The sequence below is a fragment of the Syngnathus acus genome, chromosome 24 (assembly GCF_901709675.1).
Source record: "Syngnathus acus chromosome 24, fSynAcu1.2, whole genome shotgun sequence".
In the NCBI taxonomy this organism is placed as follows: Eukaryota; Metazoa; Chordata; class Actinopteri; order Syngnathiformes; family Syngnathidae; genus Syngnathus; species Syngnathus acus.
This window is the reverse complement of record NC_051108.1, coordinates 4,821,011-4,839,194: the sequence shown is the minus strand read 5'-3', so window position 1 is coordinate 4,839,194 and position 18,184 is coordinate 4,821,011. Positions and strand designations below refer to the sequence as shown.

Below are 18,184 nucleotides of genomic sequence, written 5' to 3'. Positions count from 1 at the left end.
GAGTTATTATCTTCAACAATATAAGTACTGAATTAAATTTAAATTGAATAATTGTTGCCTAGGGCCTGATGGAAGATCTATTTATAAATCGTAAACCAGACAAACACATTTCCTCACCAAGTGACACACATCATCGGAATGGTAATTCTGGCATACGTAAACCAATTTGCCAGAGGTGCATTTTTCATTGGCCCATTCTGTGTGTGTTATTCACTTAAATTCGGATTAATTGTCATGACAACAAGTGCAATGAAAGGTAAAGTCCAACATCAATGTCGGCATAACGTGTGTCGGCTGGCATAGCGCCAAAGCTGCCTGTCACTCACTCGTGAATCTTCGCGAACGAACCTGAAAATGGTGGTGTACCTAATAGAGTGTCCGAATGACGTCACAGATCAAACAGCCAATCAGAAAGTGGGGGTGAGGGCGGGTGTGGCACTTTTCACTTTCCGTGAAGCTTTGACCATGATTTTTCCCAAATGAAGTGGCCTGTGATTAGGTACACCTCATGGACACTTCAATAGGTACACTACACGAGGTAAAAAAAATAAAAGAATAAATAAATAAAGTAGGCGGCTCGGTGGCGCACTGGGTAGCACGTCCGCCGCACAGTTAGGAGGGTGCGGGTTCGATTCCACCTCCGGCCCTCCCTGTGTGGAGTTTGCATGTTCTCCCCGGGCCCGCGTGGGTTTTCTCCGGGCACTCCGGTTTCCTCCCACATCCCAAAAAACATGCTTGGTAGGCCGATTGAAGACTCCAAATTGTCCCTAGGTGTGAGTGCGAGTGCAAATGGTTGTTTGTCTCTGTGTGCCCTGCGATCGGCTGGCAACCGGTTCAGGGTGTCCCCCGCCTACTGCCCGTTGACGGCTGGGATAGGCTCCAGCACTCCCGCGACCCCCGTGGGGACTAAGCGCTTCAGAAAATGGATGGATGGATGAAATAAATAAAGTGTAGCGAACGATTCGGTGAACGACTCTTTTGAACAAGCCTTTTGAGTGAACCGATTCGAGTTCACTTTAAACATCACTAGTACAAAAGAGTGCAGACGGCCATAGGTTTCCAGGTTGAAATAGGCGACTGGTTAATGACACGGGCTCTCGCTCAGTAAGAACTTGGTTCGATCCCAGGTGTGTGCATATACCTGAATGTACTTTTAGACTTGGAACCTCGCTTTGTATGCGTTTTTTACATTTAGCTCCTGCAGAACGTGAAAATGAACAAAATCTTTTCATGCAAGTGTGTTTCACGAAGGTAACTTGGAAAACATATTGGAACGCGGCCCCGAAGACTAGAGCTTGACACCTGTGACCTTTGACCATGATATTTCCTTAATAAAGTGGCCTGTTATTAGGTACACTTGAAAATGGCGGTGTACCTAATGGAGTGTCCGTGTGATTCCCTCGTTAAGTGCACCTGCGTGAAAAGTTTTAGCTCCTGCAGAACGTGAAATGACCAAAATCTTTTCACGCAGGTGTGTTTAACGAGGGTAACTTAGAAAACATATTGGAACGCGGCCCCTCGAGGACTGGAGGTCGACACCTCTGGTTTGAGTGAAAAGTGCCACACCCGCCCTCACCCCCACTTTCTAATTGGCTGGTTGATCTGTGACGTCACTTGGACACTCCATTAGGTACACCGCCATTTTCAAGTGTACCTAATAACAGGCCACTTTATTAGGGAAATATCATGGTCAAAGGTCACAGGTGTCAAGCTCTAGTCCTCGGGGCCGCGTTCCAATATGCTTTCCAAGTTACCCTCGTTAAACACACCTGCGTGAAAAGATTTTGGTCATTTTACGTTCTGCAGGAGCTAAAACTTTTCACGCAGGTGCACTTAACGAGGGAATCACACGGACACTCCATTAGGTACACCGCCATTTTCAAGTGTACCTAATAACAGGCCACTATATTAGGGAAATATCATGGCCAAAGGTCACAGGTGTCAAGCTCTAGTCTTCGGGGCCGCGTTCCAATATGTTTTCCAAGTTACCCTCATTAAACACACCTGCGTGAAAAGATTTTGGTCATTTTGCGTTCTGCAGGAGCTAAAACTTTTCACGCAGGTGCACTTAACGAGGGAATCACACGGACACTCCATTAGGTACACCGCCATTTTCAAGTGTACCTAATAACAGGCCACTATATTAGGGAAATATCATGGCCAAAGGTCACAGGTGTCAAGCTCTAGTCTTCGGGGCCGCGTTCCAATATGTTTTCCAAGTTACCCTCATTAAACACACCTGCGTGAAAAGATTTTGGTCATTTTACGTTCTGCAGGAGCTAAAACTTTTCACGCAGGTGCACTTAACGAGGGAATCACACGGACACTCCATTAGGTACACCGCCATTTTCAAGTGTACCTAATAACAGGCCACTATATTAGGGAAATATCATGGCCAAAGGTCACAGGTGTCAAGCTCTAGTCTTCGGGGCCGCGTTCCAATATGTTTTCCAAGTTACCCTCATTAAACACACCTGCGTGAAAAGATTTTGGTCATTTTGCGTTCTGCAGGAGCTAAAACTTTTCACGCAGGTGCACTTAACGAGGGAATCACACGGACACTCCATTAGGTACACCGCCATTTTCAAGTGTACCTAATAACAGGCCACTATATTAGGGAAATATCATGGCCAAAGGTCACAGGTGTCAAGCTCTAGTCTTCGGGGCCGCGTTCCAATATGTTTTCCAAGTTACCCTCATTAAACACACCTGCGTGAAAAGATTTTGGTCATTTTACGTTCTGCAGGAGCTAAAACTTTTCACGCAGGTGCACTTAACGAGGGAATCACACGGACACTCCATTAGGTACACCGCCATTTTCAAGTGTACCTAATAACAGGCCACTATATTAGGGAAATATCATGGCCAAAGGTCACAGGTGTCAAGCTCTAGTCTTCGGGGCCGCGTTCCAATATGTTTTCAAGTTACCCTCGTTAAACGCACCTGCGTGAAAAGATTTTGGTCATTTTACGTTCTCCAGGAGCTAAAACTTTTCACGCAGGTGCACTTAACGAGGGATTCACACGGACACTCCATTAGGTACACCGCCATTTTCAAGTGTACCTAATAACAGGCCACTATATTAGGGAAATATCATGGCCAAAGGTCACAGGTGTCAAGCTCTAGTCTTCGGGGCCGCGTTCCAATATGTTTTCAAGTTACCCTCGTTAAACACACCTGCGTGAAAAGATTTTGGTCATTTTCATGTTCTGCAGGAGCTAAAACTTTTCACGCAGGTGCACTTAACGAGGGAATCACACGGACACTCCATTAGGTACACCGCCATTTTCAAGTGTACCTAATAACAGGCCACTTTATTAGGGAAATATCATGGTCAAAGGTCACAGGTGTCAAGCTCTAGTCCTCGGGGCCGCGTTCCAATATGTTTTCCAAGTTACCTTCGTTAAACACACCTGCGTGAAAAGATTTTGTTCATTTTCACGTTCTGCAGGAGCTAAATGTAAAAAACGCATACAAAGCGAGGTTCCGAGTCTAAAAGCACATTTAGGTATATGCACACACCGGGGATCGAACCAAGTTCTTACCGGGTAAGAGCTCATGTCACTAACCAGTCAGCTATTTCGACCTGGTAACCCATGGCCGTCTGCACTCTTTTGTACTAGTGATGTGCATTCCAGTTTAAAAACTGGATCTTTAGAATCGGTTCACTCAAAAGGTTTGTTCAAAAGAATCGTTCACCGAATCGTTCGCTACACTTTCTTATTTGTTTATTCTTTTTTTTTTTACCTCGTGTAGTGTACCTATTGAAGTGTCCATGAGGTGTACCTAATCACAGGCCACTTCATTAGGGAAAAATCATGGTCAAAGCTTCACGGAAAGTGAAAAGTGCCACACCCGCCCTCACCCCCACTTTCTGATTGGCTGTTTGATCTGTGACGCCATTCGGACGCTCTATTAGGTACACCGCCATTTTCAGGTTCGTTCGCGAAGATTCACCAGTGTGTGACAGACAGCGTTGCTGCGATGCCACCCAACACACATTCTTATACCAAATGTGTTTGTGTTTGAATAAAAGCATGGGGAAAAAAATCCGTTATGCCGACATTTGTTATTTTGGGGTACACCAACTCATATAACAACCTAAAACACATGCATATTGTCATACAAAGCAGTTAACCAAATCTCAGATTTTTATGTTTTAATTGACGAATATAAAAACAAGGAATAAAACACCAGACAAGTTTTAAAATAAATGTTTATTAAAACAACAACAACAACAACAACAAAACAACAATATTAATAATAATAATAAAAGTAAATTTCAAACCAGCAATCTAATGTGAAATTGCAGTAGATATATTGGATAACAATATTTTGGCGTATATATGCATACACGTTATTTAAAAACTATTATAAGTGTTATAAAATCAAGATTACCCAAAGAGTCTCCCTGTTGTTGCATAACGGCGCATCCCTTCATGCAATAAAGTTAGCCGTTAGCTTGGAGAAAACGTGCATAAAAGAAGTGGTGTTTCAGTGAGTGGTTCTTTGTTTCCTTGGCAAATCGTAAATCTACATTCTGGCTCACATAGCCAGGAGGGAGACGCAACACGTTCACTGACTGATCCGTTGATGCACGTGAAGGAAGTTCACCCATTGTCTCGTTCGCGAACGGGAAAGTCAGGATTCGTTCCCTCACTGATCCGTTCTCGCGAAGAACTGGAAATGCAAATCGCTCGCTCACTCACGGACTCGTTTACTCACAGATCCGTTCAGTTGTTGAACATGAAATGCAATTCACGACTCGTTGGTGAACCGGGAATTACGTCGTTTTCTTCTTCGTTTTGTTTTACGGCGAGGTGGCACCAGCTTCAATGCGCATTACCGACACCTACTGGTTGAAATCATATGAAATGAAAAAAGAACGAATCCCTTTATGAAGTTATTCGTTCACTCTCGTTCACTGAAAAGATTCGTTCCTTTGAACGAATCGTTCACTCACGAGCCAACACTACAGTGACGCTTTGACCATGACACTTCCCTAATGAAGTGGCCTGTTATTAGGTACACCTCATGGACACTTTAATAGGTACACCACACGAGGTAAAATAAATAAATAAATAAATAAATAAATAAATAAATAAATAAGAAAGTGTAGCGAACAATTTGGTGACCGATTGTTTTGAACCCTAACCCCTAACCCTAACCCTAACCCTCACCCCTAACCCTAACCCCCTAACCCTAACCCTAACCCTAACCCTAACCCTAACCCAACCCCTAACCCTAACCCTCACCCCTAACCCCCTAACCCTAACCCTAACCCTAACTCTTTTGAGTGAACTGATTCTAAAGATTAGGAAGAAAATTAGTAATTCACATTTAAATACCGCCCTCTAGTGGAGAACGTGACAACTTAGCCATGTGACAACAAGCCCCACTTTCCATAATAACATTTATTTCAATGTAGTGGTTATTGAATTGTGACATTTTTCCATTAGGAACACAATGTTTTCCATCATGTTCGTGATGGGATCTTTGTTCATGTACTATCAGGTAATAATGATTCTTCACATTGTGCTGTGTGACTGTGATTGAAATCATGTTTCATTTCAATCTGTTGTTGTGATTTACAGGCTTGTGCTGCCGGTAATGTATAACTACCACCTCTGTTTTTCTATGCTCATTATTAACTGCTACACTGAGGATTTTATAAAGTTGGATATACCTTTCTGGTCCAACTTTGAAGTTTGAATTAAAAAAATAAAATAAAATCATTGCCTGAATCCCCACCCCTCACCCTCAAATCTGTCTCACAGACTCGTCAGACTCGGCTGCAGCAAAATATTGCCTGGGGCTCGATACCCAAGGAAAAGAAGTGGTAGTGGTGCATGATGGCCAAAAACAAACAGTTGTAGGTACGTCATACAAATTACTGATCAGCTTCTTTTGTCATAAAGCGAGGTAGAACTGCAAAAAGCAACCTGTTTCTTATTCTAGGTTGTCTAATTTACAACGGTAAATACTTGTGCAGCTGCTCTGATGGGTGCACTCGGAGCAATGAGCCGTGCTGCTGCAGTGAAAGAATATGCAAAAACAAGGTGATGAAATCCACAACAGTTTGCTTACCCAAGGTCCAAGGTAAGAGATTACCACATGTCGAACTCGCTAATATGTAATTAATTTGAGGTGATGTAATGAATCACAATCACATTGATTGTTGATTGCATTTGAATGAAATGATGAGGTCAAAACTCCTATCGTCATCTCCACAGACAAACTCATTGGAACTTCAAAACTAAATGGAACCATCTGGGATTTAAACAAAATTAAACAGGTACACAATTTTAATTATATTCTTTGAATTATCTTTTTTTTGTTTTGTTTAAATCAAATTCAACACCTTTTTGGTGATTTTCCTTTTAAAGCTTGAAACTGCCTTTCAAGAACTTCATGGTTTTCAACACTTGAACATTACTGGTCTGAGGTATTGTACTGAATAAAAAGGTTATATTTATTAAAATAGAAATGTTAGTATTGATACATATCGAACTGTTTGTTTTAATACAGAATTGGTGAATTAGTATCAAATATCAATATTGTCGCTGTCTGAAGAATGTAACAAAAAGCAATTGTCTCTGTATATCTAAACATCTTATTTTTACAAATACGTAAATCTATAGAAATAATTAAAAATCTATCATGATTTCTGAAATTGTATTAATTTTTTTGTAAGTCTAATGTGCAAAGACTTCTGTCATCATCTTTATGTTTTGATTTATGATCATTCAAGCACAGATCTTAATATCGTTTCAAGTTTTGCTGCTATCACCAAATCTGTTTTTTTGAGTTCTTCTCAATCTTAAAGCCTGTCCAACCGTTCTCTGGACTTTGAAGTGGGTCTTAACGACAAATTTGCAACGTCGAGACTCCAGGGCATTGTGTCGACATTGGAAGCCAATCTTGGAGCTAATTTCAGGATCACCTCATCAGGCAAGTAAATGTTTGATGTTTTATAATGCTAATTAGCATCTAATTTTGTTTGCAGGGGCTTGGTGGGGTCACACTGTGATAAAGACATAATAAAAAAAATCACCATAAATTGAAATCAGTTTCTGGAAAGAGACTAGTTCAGCTCTCCAAATGCAAAAAGTGTATACGTATGCATACAGATTTTTTTTTTTTTTTTTACATCTCAATTGATTTTTAAAATTTGAGAGACTACACAAAGTGAGGCAAAAAAAAATCACCTATGTATGCCTACTAATTTTATAGTCATGTATTACCAAAGAAAGCATACTAATTCTGTTTAGTAAGCCTCCTCTGTTGAGAGATGGTATTTTCCACTTATAGGTCAAGTTGATCCATGACTTTTATTGTTCTTCACCCCTGGACCATACCGTACATTTAACTAATGTGTTTTCTTTCTCACATAGAGATTGTCACCATCGAATCAACAGAAACATATGTACCTTACATGTCAGAGGCAACACTGAAATGTACTTTAGAAGGGGTATCGAAAAAGTCTAGCTGGAAAATCATCAGGAGGAATGAGTATTTTGAGCTTAACAATGGCAGTGTGGTGAAACTCGACTCAAACTGTGCCACAAATAAATCTTGCACTGCCGTTACACTTCATAATGTAACAAACATCTGGGCGGGTGAGTAGGAAGATTTCTTACCATTAGAATTTTGCCCATTTATTTTGTTTTCATCCATACCGTTATAATGTCAAATATTTGGGTCACTCCTCATAATGTTTCTCCACTGCTAAAAACAAATAAGTAAATGAATCAAATATTCAATTTGTAAAATAATGTTTTTGTATGATTGATTACATAATGTCATTCATAACCACTACTTATGTTCACTGCAGGCACGTATGAATGTGAATTCACAAGTGGGTCACTCAGACATACGGCAAGGAAAGAATTAAAAGTGGCGACCCTGCCCGAAGATATCGCCATGACAGCTGAACCTGTTACTGTGGACTGCTCTAAAAAACAAAGTACTCAAAATGTTACAGTAACTGCCACAGTCCAAAACAACAATGAGACCTATAAAGTCATGTGGAGCTACAAAGTTGGAGATAAAATACAATGTAAGATAAATAATAAATCCAGACGATTTCTTTCACAACACTCTTATGTGCCATGAGACAGTGGTTGGAAATCACTGCTTTAAATGACACTATTATTTTTTAGATTTCCATTTTTTTTTTGGCAGCCCCTTTAGTTAGAAAGCGAAATTTTATATACCGTATTGGCCCGAATATAAGACGAGGTTTTTTTCATTGAAATAAAACTTTAAAAGGGGGGGTCGTCTTACATTCTGGGTCTAGACAAAGGCTTTTTTCAAACTTGAGTCTTGAAAAAGAGGGGGTCGTCTTATAATCGGGGTCGTCTTATATTCGGGCCAATACGGTAACTCTAAACTTTTCATGCTTTATTTTTTTTCTAACACCCACAGCGGACTCACTGGATTACAATTTCACAGCTGTTATCAGTTGCCAGGAAACCAGTGAAGCACATTATGTGACAGTCACCTTTAAAAACCTCAAGGATCAAGAAAAAAGTGCAAGACTGGACATTCCAGTAATTTATGGTATGCAACAATGGATTTTCCAGTGTTTCTTACCACATATTTTTTTTCCACAATTGCATCCTAATTCTTCTCTATCGTCCAAGTGGGTAAGAAATTTTGCAAAGAAGATGATTTATGGCCCAGGACCCCAGATGGAGACACAGTGTTTAATCGAAACTGTCCAAAGGGCAGAGTTGGCTACGAGTCACGCACTTGTAAAGGAAACGAGTGGCAGCCAGTGTTCTCCAATTGTGTCAGCAACCGTTTGTTTAACCTTTTGCAAGTCGCAGAGGTGCGTGTGTGAGTGTGTGTGAGCGTGACTGCACACAATCAAACATGAAAATCATCAAGATTGATCACAGTTTTCACATTTCTAGAACTACATGAAAGGACAAGGGGCAACTCCAGAGAGGGCCAAATCTATTTTTGAAGGACTTCGGGACAGTTCGATGTCGGATACAAATTCAATAGACAGGATGACTGACCTTACTGTCTCTATTCATATTCTTGAGTTGATGGCTAAAGCATCAGAAATCAATACCCTGGATAACTGTGTCTCACAGGTAAGTAGGTTTATAAGTAATACTCTGCAGCATCTTTTACTAACTTTTTAAAATATGGACCAGAGGGTGTATTTGAACTACAAGGGGAATCAGACGAGCAGGTTTAACCATAAAGAAAATAACATTCAATCAAAACTTAACAGACATTCTCATATCGACCAACAGATGGCAGTGTGGTTTCAAATGTAACACTGTTTTTTTGCATTTCAGGTCTTCGTTGATGGGGCAAGTGATATGTTGGCCCAAACCTGGGCTGGAGTCAACGAGTCCATTATTTATAACCTGTCATCAAATTATCTTTGGTCTGTGGAAGGTTTAGTGAAGAACATCCAAATCAACCGAGGTCAAAGATTGACCTCTCCAAATTTAGAGGTCACCGTCTGCCCAGGTGGTAACTGTGAAGTGACTTCGTACGATACCACAATATATATGAACAGGTCCTCTGGAATTTTGAAAATACTTGCTGTGAAAAATCTGACGGATAAATTACAGAACGACTTCCCATACACGGTGCCATCACCAGTTTTGATATCTGCAACACTGGAGGATAATGATGAATCATCTGTAAGAATTAGGTTGAAATTTAACAAGGAGGTGCAGAACTCTGGAAAAACTTTCTGTGTTTTTTGGAACACCACAGGGAGATGGTCAGAAGAAGGATGCAGAGCAATGGTTGGTGGTAACGACATCCTCTGTGAGTGCGACCACTTGACTCCATTCTCTGCCATGTTTGGCTACGATAGTGATTCGACACAACGTCTTGAACACCTTACAATAGTTGGCCTGAGTGTGTCCATTTGCTCCTTGCTTATCTTTCTTATCATTCAGTGTCTGGTATGGTCAGCAGTGGTCAAAACAAACCTTTCACATTTTTACCACACAGCCATGGTAAATATTGCCGTTTTCCTCTTGCTTGGCCACTGCAGTTTCTTGATTTCCTCACTAACAACTGATCTCTCAACGCACCCTCCATGGTGCGAAATTGCGACTGTCTGCAAACATCTATTTTTCTTAGCCACATTTTGCTGGATGCTATGTATGAGCATGATGCTAGTCTACCATCTGATTTTTGTATTCAACCCACTGAGCAAAAATATTTTTATATCTCTCTCCACCATAGTAGGCTACGTCTTCCCAATGCTCATAGTGGGATCCACCTACATGTATTGCAAATATAGCGGCAAGCGGTACCACGACGAAAAATGTTGGCTAGTTCCTGGAAAGGTCTTCCAGAGCTCTTTGTCTTCTTTTCTCTTCCCAATTGGAGCCATCACTCTGATAAATCTCTGTTGTGTGGTGGTTGTCATTGTCACTCTGGTGAAGTCTCCAGTCCTCGATAGCAGAAATGCAGACTACAGGAAAACAGCCAAAAGTATCCTCAAAGTGATAGTTTTTTTGACGCCAGTCTTTGGACTGACATGGATCGTAGGATTCTTTCTCTTCACAGCAGACCTGGAAGGACCATTTTTTGTCATTGTGAGCTACAGTTTCAGCATCCTCAATTCCTTTCAGGTAATTTCAACACACACACAAACCCAAGCAAAATGCTAAATCCGGTGATGTACCAATTACAAATTTGGGCATCCTATGGTGACCCTAATACTATTACTATAGAGTTTTTGCCAAAGTCACATGATATGTAGAAACCATCAGACAATGCTCAAAAACAATTACCATATTTTCCGGACTATAAGGCGCACCTAAAAACCTCAAATTTTCTCAAAAGCCGACAGTGCGCCTTATAGTCCGGAAAATATGGTAATAGTATTCCACTGAGGGATCTTTTTGTCCAATTTTGTTTGGATTGGCCTGAAAATGAGAAAGTTGAATTTTTCAATTTATTCATTGAAATGAATATTCAAACTAATAAAAAACGTCTTTGTACTTTGCAATGTAGTAGTTGTTTTATGTTTGTCTCTGTTCAAATGTCTTGCAGGGACTTTCTATATTGTTGTCAGGCTGTTTTGCGGAGCAGAAGGTTGGTGTATTTCGTTAAAATAGGCAGTAAATCACTAGAATTAGAATTAGTACACAAAGGTGACCTAATCAATTTGTGTGTGTGTGTGTCTATCGCAGGTTCGAGGGGAACTGTTGAAGCTTATAATGGTACACTTTGATTGATTATGAATTAAGCCATGCAAAGAAATATAAAGTAGTTTCTCTCTTGTGCTTATTTCCTCAGGTGAATTCAAAAGGCAAATTAACAATAAAACATCAACCGCATGCAGGGAAGAAAATTTAATCTCCAGATCAGCCACCTTTATTGAGCTCTTTCCTGCATGTTTAATTTTCTTTCTCTGTTCTTTTTTTTTTAAATAGTAGAATATTGTGATTGTTTTGTGCTGGGTGTTGCAAAAAGTATAACAATGACCTCGTCTCAATTTCCTTACAAATTGACTGTGTGAAATTTAGGCTTTTTTACAAAGTGAAAGCTACATCTTGGTTTTTTACAATAATTTCTTCTATCTTGTAATTTTAGACTGTGAATTGAGTGGAAATGGCAACCCAAAGTGAGATGGTTAAAAACAAGTACATTGTTTTGTTTAATTCAATCGTTGTCAGAATACCATGTTTACGCTAATTTGAACATAGAACATACAGTTGTAAGGCAAATTTGATATCCCCTTCGAGAAGAGATTTGGACAGTCGTATTGAGATTTTAATTCTTTTTATTCTTTAGCATTAGAATGAGATTATTTTTCAGTAATCAAACAATATTTGGAGACCGTTTGTGTCTTGGTCAACCTGAGCAGAGATACGTGCAGTGGTCATCAAGATCAGTTAGCTTGAGATGATGCACTGGTACTGGTTTCGTTACCACCTGAAATAAAACAACACAAGAAAAATTATATATATATATTATTGATGTCAGTTAATCCAGTTATTAAGACGATTAATTCAACCCCGTTTTAATGCCATAATTTTCTTTAATCGCGCAATTAAGGCTCATTTTGGCCTTATACAATTTGTACTCGTTTCACTGTTTGTACTGTTGCCGCCGAAAAACACCTATCCAAAAACCAAAAATAAACATTAAGCAAGCCATAACAACTAGTATGGGCTTGTGAAAAAACTTGCCTGCATAAATAAAGAATAAGTATAAAACTACAACTTTGCTGTGCTGTTTGGAAAGAGGAAGTATGTTTAATTGGACACTTATAAAAGGCTTTTATACCTCCTCTACCAATGTTCTTGAAAACCTGGAATATATTTGATGAGGTTCCAGAAGAGGTGACCTAAAAGAATTGACAGAACCACATATGAATACATTATTGGAGAAATGATATGTAAGCTGCTATGACAATTTCCATTAACGGTGTTATTACCCTTGTCCCACTTCCAGAAGAAGCTTGAGAGAGTCTTGAAAATGGTTTTGCAATTTCGTCTTGCACCTGAAAATGTTAGCAAACAAAATTTAGTGAAACCTAATTCCCAGCTAAACTCATCGTCTAAAGTTGTACAATCGTTTTTTCTTCGTGACAAGAAATGAAGCTTCAAATTTGGGTCATGAACCAGTTGTAGTAATGTTTGAGCCTGTTAGTTTAAATGGTTTTAAGATGTGGCAAGTACATTCAGCCTAATGTTCAACAGAGTTGTTTTGTTCCTGTCACTGCATTTTAAATGTTAAATGAGAGTACTCGTTCATCAGAATCATTGCGTCCACACGAAAATTATTATTATTACTCTTTTAAACGATTGTAGTTTCAATATATTGTTAATCTAGGGTAAAAATTTTTTTTTTTTACATTTAGTCAGTAGCTGATCCTTCATTAATTCTGCTTACGAATTGGTTGCAGGATACGCGCAAATTCAGGTACGAAGTTATTGATGAATCATTCATTACACATGTACGCACATTTTGCGCACAATATGCGCACAATATGCGCACAATATGCACATTAATAAATGAGGACCAATGTGTGTTGGGTTAACTTTCACTTTTCTCAGATGAAGCACACACAAAAAAAGTAATTGGGAATAATTGTAAGGATCGTCAGGAAGTCGATTTCAGTTGTATCTACACAACATGGTTCATGTGCTGTAGAGCAGTTTTTTACATTTTTTATTTGAGATGTATTAGAGGCACATACCGTTCTGTCAAGGAGTGTTCCAAAGACCAATACAAAGAAACCCTATGAAAGCAGAGGAGAGAAGATTGGGAAGAAAATCAGAGATTCACAGGTTAGACGAGTCCAGTGCCACATAAAAAATTACAAACTGACTCACTTGTGTCTGTGGTAGGTGTGCGTTGTTATATATACCGTATTTTCCGGACTATAAGGCGCACCGGACTATAAGGCGCACCTTCAATGAATGGCCCATTTTAAAACTTTGTCCTTATATAAGGCGCACCGGACTATAAGGCGCACCATTAATGCATCATGTCAGATTTTTAATCCAAATCAAATCATTCTCCATTTTATCTTTTTTATTTCAACTTCAGATGCAACAAATGACTTTATAATCACAAAATAATGATCCAGTCTTTTTGATTCATGATTCATAGTCTTCAGCGGGCCACTTATGATTGATTTCATGACACAATGCTTCGGGCCAGGTTAAATTTAGGAATTTGGTCCATATATAAGGCGCGTTTTTAGGTGCGCCTTATAGTCCGGAAAATACGGTACATATAAATATAGTGATACTATGCTGAATAGCATATAGAAAAAAATCCCACCTGCAGAGAATTGAAGAAGGCGAAGGCAGCGTGGATTCCAAAATTGCTTGGGTCAACTAGGGTTCCCACTCCAAGGCTCCAAGTTACTCCAAAGAACGGTGTGAGGATGGCCAAGGTCCGAACAATTGAGCCCAGAGTATTCTTCGCATTGTCTTTGACAGAGATTTGCATCCCTCTACTCTGGATGAATTTAATAATCACCACAATTAGAATTAGAATGTTTATGAACACAATGATGAGTGCCGGGATCACAAATGCCAGCAGTGCTTTTGACTGATTCCAATTGAGCCAGCAGATAGCAGTTTCTTGAATATAAGTATCGTTTGGGGCAGTTACAGCTATAGTAATGGTTGCAATAAGCAGTGGCGTTCCATAGCCGAGAGAGAATCCAATGATCAACTGGGCTCTTTTAGACAGTGCTCCACCAAAAAGATTGAACATGTTATACAACAGCAACATAGCAAAATTCAACATCCAGAAAAAGAGGGCTAAGTAGAAGAAATGGATAAAAAAGGTAGCAGCGGTGCATGCGGGCCGATTATTTCTTCCATCCTCAGTGATACTTGAACCGATAATGAACCAAACGTTTGCAATCAGTAGAGACAGTGCAATGTTCATAATGGAAATGTTGCGCAACAGTTTGATGTCATCTTCTCTAACTCTACGCCTAGTAAACATGTACCCCTCAATCAGGAGGCATATAACTAGGGACGCCATGGAAATCGCAACACCAATGAAGGTTATAAAACTCAAAATTAGACTATTTGGAAAAAAAGGTGACATTAGGATCGAAAATGACGTCAGGTGGTCACATCGACACGTGACTGTTTGATCCACTCTTTCAACGAGCTCGCAGCCTTCATCATCCCATCCTCCGAGACCATCGAAGAGGGAAAAGTTCCAGAAGACACACTGAGGATTTCCCAGATTATCATTTATAATGTCAAACGTGAACGTGATATTGTTGACGATGGTGTCAGACTGAACAAGTACAACTCTCCCATTGATGACCCTGCCTGTAGCGTTGTTCTCATCTCTTGGAGGTAGTACGTTATCCAAGGACTCAAAAGTTATCACGGTGAGGTTTGTTGCTCCATTGGACCCTTCTATGTCTATCTCCACTGTTGAATTAAAATCCCCGTTGAAATTGTTGATGAATGTAGTTTTGTTCAAGAGAACCAAAGGTGTTGTAATGTTAAAAGAGGCATTAGTAAGTCTCCTTGTGATATCCTCAAGAGAAAATAACAACAATGAGCTGAAACTTTCATTTCTGGGAGTTTCTTCACTCGCTTGGACTGCTTCAAAGTTAAGTATGTTCCATGCTTCTATTGCCGGATCTGTGGTAAGGACACCTGTCGTTAAAAGGACATCCTATAGTAAAAAGAAACGAAAAGAAACAGTCAATACTTATTTTAACATTGTTTGCCTGCGATGAAACAACAACGGACATACCTCCATAGACACTTGACTTATCTCAACATCCATTTCTGTTACAAAGTTGCCTACATTGTTGAGACTTGTAACGATGGCCTCAATGTTGTTAGGATCTTCGGTCACTGGATCACTCAGTTCAATGGTGGCATTGCTGAGGTCATCCAGGAACTCTGGCAAATTATTTTCATCTAAAAACTGAAATATCAGGAGAAAAACAGGGATTGTAATTAATATCTGGCTCAAGGTCCTCCATACTGAACAATGAAATGATCCAACTCAGGTAAGCCTATTTAATATTTGCATATGTTTAGTCTTTATACAGTACTAAAGGCATAGTCGATGTTTATTTAGGAACACCACTCTGAGTTTATGAATGTAATACCACCCAAGTGATTCTGCCAAAAGTCTCTTTGTTACATTTGACCCAACTCCCTCCTTTCAAACGCTCATTAAAAATATTATTAGAACTGTATCCCATCACAGGTTCCTTCTTTGATGCCATCTCTCTTGTTTTAAAACAGTTTGAAATTTTTCGTATTCTTCTGCTATCACTGGTTACACGATCGAGTGCAACCTGATGTTGTTTGCAGTTCGCAGTTCGGAAGCTGGAGCCTATCCCAGTTGACATCGGGCAAAAGGCAAATTACACCCTGAACTGGTCGCCAGCCAGCCACAGGGCACATATAGAGACGAACAACACCACTGAGCGGCAATCGATCCCTCGCTGCCCGCACACAAATCAGGCGAGAAATTAAGATTGAAAAAAAAAAATCGGCTCACCTGAGATCGAAAGAGTAGTTCCGCGATTCTCTGAAGAATGCATTCGTTTTCTCGATCTTCCCATTCTCCACTTTCTCTGCAAATGGCAGTTATCTCTCCCACCTCATTTATTTCACAAGAAGCTCTACCCACTTGATTTAAAAATCCATCTCCAAAGTCGGGATCATTAACACATGTGAATGTACCTGGAAAGATAATGAATTTTAACCTCAGTGATGGACAATCAAAGCATATAAAGTATAGTATAGTATTAAATATGTTGTCATTTCTGGCTCCATACTTACCATTTCTGACCAACAACAATAATATGTTCTGTTCGAATCGAGGAAATCCAATCTCTCGACAAGTGACGATTAATTCTTGGTTATCGCAGTCTTCCTGTGTGATTGTAACCTGATTTTGGATTGCACTGCCTGTATCTAAAAATGCACAAACAAAACCCAACACTGTGAAAGTGATACTGTGATTATTTACATCAATTGACGTGCGAATATCGATTTATAATTTTGTGGACTCAGATGAGATGTGGACGTCACACGAACTGCCATTTTGTTTACACTGCAACTGTTAGTCTCGCTCATTATTTGTCAATGCGAAAACGGCAGCAAGAAATCCAGCTTCTTAATAATGTAGCGAGGATGAGCCTTTAATGCATGACCAACCTGGGATCTGGCGTTGGCCAGTGTGTGTGTGTGTGTGTGTCTATATATGCAGTTTCCCGACCGCAGTTAATCCTGAACTCGACTGCTCGGCTTTTATTAGGAGCCAGAAAGCATAAACACATCAGCCCAATTCTGGCCTGGTTGCACTGGCTCCCTGTAGGCTTTAGAATTGATTTGAATTTTTTTTTGGTTTTGGTTTTAAAGCTCTGAATGGACGAATCTCAAAACTTAAGGGGAAAAGGGCGTTCTCTGTGGTCGGTCCAAGACTCTGGAACGCTCTGCCCCTCCATGTCGGAACTGCCCCGACTGTGGAGTGCTTTAAGTCTGGCCTACTTTCATTCCCTGATTTTAAAAGTGAGTTGTGTGGTCCTTGTGTCTTATTGTTTTATTTTATTGATATATACCGTATTTTCCGGACTATAAGGCGCACCGGACTATAAGGCGCACCTTCAATGAATGGCCCATTTTAAAACTTTGTCCTTATATAAGGCGCACCGGACTATAAGGCGCACCATTAATGCATCATGTCAGATTTTTAATCCAAATCAAATCATTCTCCATTTTATCTTTTTTATTTCAACTTCAGACGCAACAAATTACTTTATAATCACAAAATAATGATTTTGATTCATGATTCATAGTCTTCAGCGGGCCACTTATGATTGCTTTCATGACACAATGCTTCGGGCCAGTTTAAATTTAGGAATTTGGTCCATATATAAGGCGCACCGGACTATAAGGCGCACTGTCGGCTTTTGAGAAAATTTTAGGTTTTTAGGTGCGCCTTATAGTCCGGAAAATACGGTATATTGTTTTATCATGTTTTTTTATTTATTTACTATTCTTAATTTATTTTAATTATTTAGTCCTTTTGTGTCCATGTGTTTCTCATGTTGTGCAGCACTTTGAAATCTGTTTTAAATGTGCTTTATAAAATAAAGTGGATTGGATCGGAGACACACAGACATACACACACACATAGACACACGCACACACACACGGCTATATATTCAAGTGTTCAAATTTTTGTTGAGTGATTGGCTGATCAAATTTTCTTCTTTTTTTTTTACCTTTTCAACACACACAGCTTCACCTTAAATCAAAATGTCACTTTGTTACAGATAATTTGCATAAATCCACAAATGTTAAATATTGTTTTGATACTTGCCTTTCTGTGTAAGTTTTACCTGAATCTGGGATTTGTGGAAACTCCACCTCGTAGGGGTCTTGGACAAAGCACTGCAATGACACTTGCTGCCCAACCTCACACAAGATTGTATTTTGGCGGGGAACTACCTGGATTGTGGGTGTTTCCAATAAACTGAATGTTTGATTAGAGTCTTGCACGTAAACTGATTGCCCATCAAAAAGCCGACATTGATAGCGTCCTGAAATGACAATGTTTCGTGAATCAAATATTGGATCCACCTCGAATAAATTATTCCAGCAAGTGGCAAATATTTCAAATAACAAAAATAGTTTCAATATTGTGTTTTCTGAATTGGTGCCAGCAGATTGCAAAT

The 18,184-nt window shown here is 39.6% G+C and overlaps 2 protein-coding genes and 1 long non-coding RNA gene across 7 annotated transcripts in view; 2 read left to right on the top strand and 1 right to left on the bottom strand.

The window, feature by feature from the left end:
* Positions 1 to 5,917: 5,917 nt before the first annotated feature.
* LOC119118170 lies at positions 5,918 to 6,726 on the top strand. Its single transcript, XR_005096662.1, has 3 exons — positions 5,918 to 6,099; positions 6,234 to 6,295; positions 6,387 to 6,726. It is a non-coding gene; the product is annotated as an uncharacterized LOC119118170 (long non-coding RNA).
* Positions 6,727 to 7,435: 709 nt separating this feature from the next.
* On the top strand, positions 7,436 to 11,595 carry adgrf3b (adhesion G protein-coupled receptor F3b). Its single transcript, XM_037245360.1, has 6 exons — positions 7,436 to 7,619; positions 7,835 to 8,106; positions 8,654 to 8,833; positions 8,919 to 9,104; positions 9,309 to 10,616; positions 11,584 to 11,595. The coding sequence occupies exons 1-6, from the start codon at positions 7,436 to 7,438 to the stop codon at positions 11,593 to 11,595; spliced, it is 2,142 nt and encodes a 713-aa protein (XP_037101255.1).
* Positions 11,596 to 11,755: 160 nt separating this feature from the next.
* The window catches only part of LOC119117714, a 66,436-nt gene continuing 60,007 nt past the window's right edge, over positions 11,756 to 18,184 (bottom strand). For 3 of the 5 annotated variants that reach the window (XM_037244169.1, XM_037244175.1, XM_037244171.1), the window contains 9 exons: positions 17,849 to 18,049; positions 16,284 to 16,418; positions 16,000 to 16,184; positions 15,238 to 15,414; positions 13,786 to 15,156; positions 13,196 to 13,237; positions 12,431 to 12,496; positions 12,280 to 12,340; positions 11,756 to 11,925 (listed from right to left, as the gene is read on the bottom strand). In XM_037244169.1, the coding sequence (XP_037100064.1) occupies positions 11,882 to 11,925; positions 12,280 to 12,340; positions 12,431 to 12,496; positions 13,196 to 13,237; positions 13,786 to 15,156; positions 15,238 to 15,414; positions 16,000 to 16,184; positions 16,284 to 16,418; positions 17,849 to 18,049 (2,282 nt within the window). In that variant the 3' untranslated portion in view covers positions 11,756 to 11,881. The remainder of the gene's footprint in view (positions 11,926 to 12,279; positions 12,341 to 12,430; positions 12,497 to 13,195; positions 13,238 to 13,785; positions 15,157 to 15,237; positions 15,415 to 15,999; positions 16,185 to 16,283; positions 16,419 to 17,848; positions 18,050 to 18,184) is intronic. The other 2 variants (XM_037244170.1, XM_037244172.1) reach the window with 2 other exon arrangements.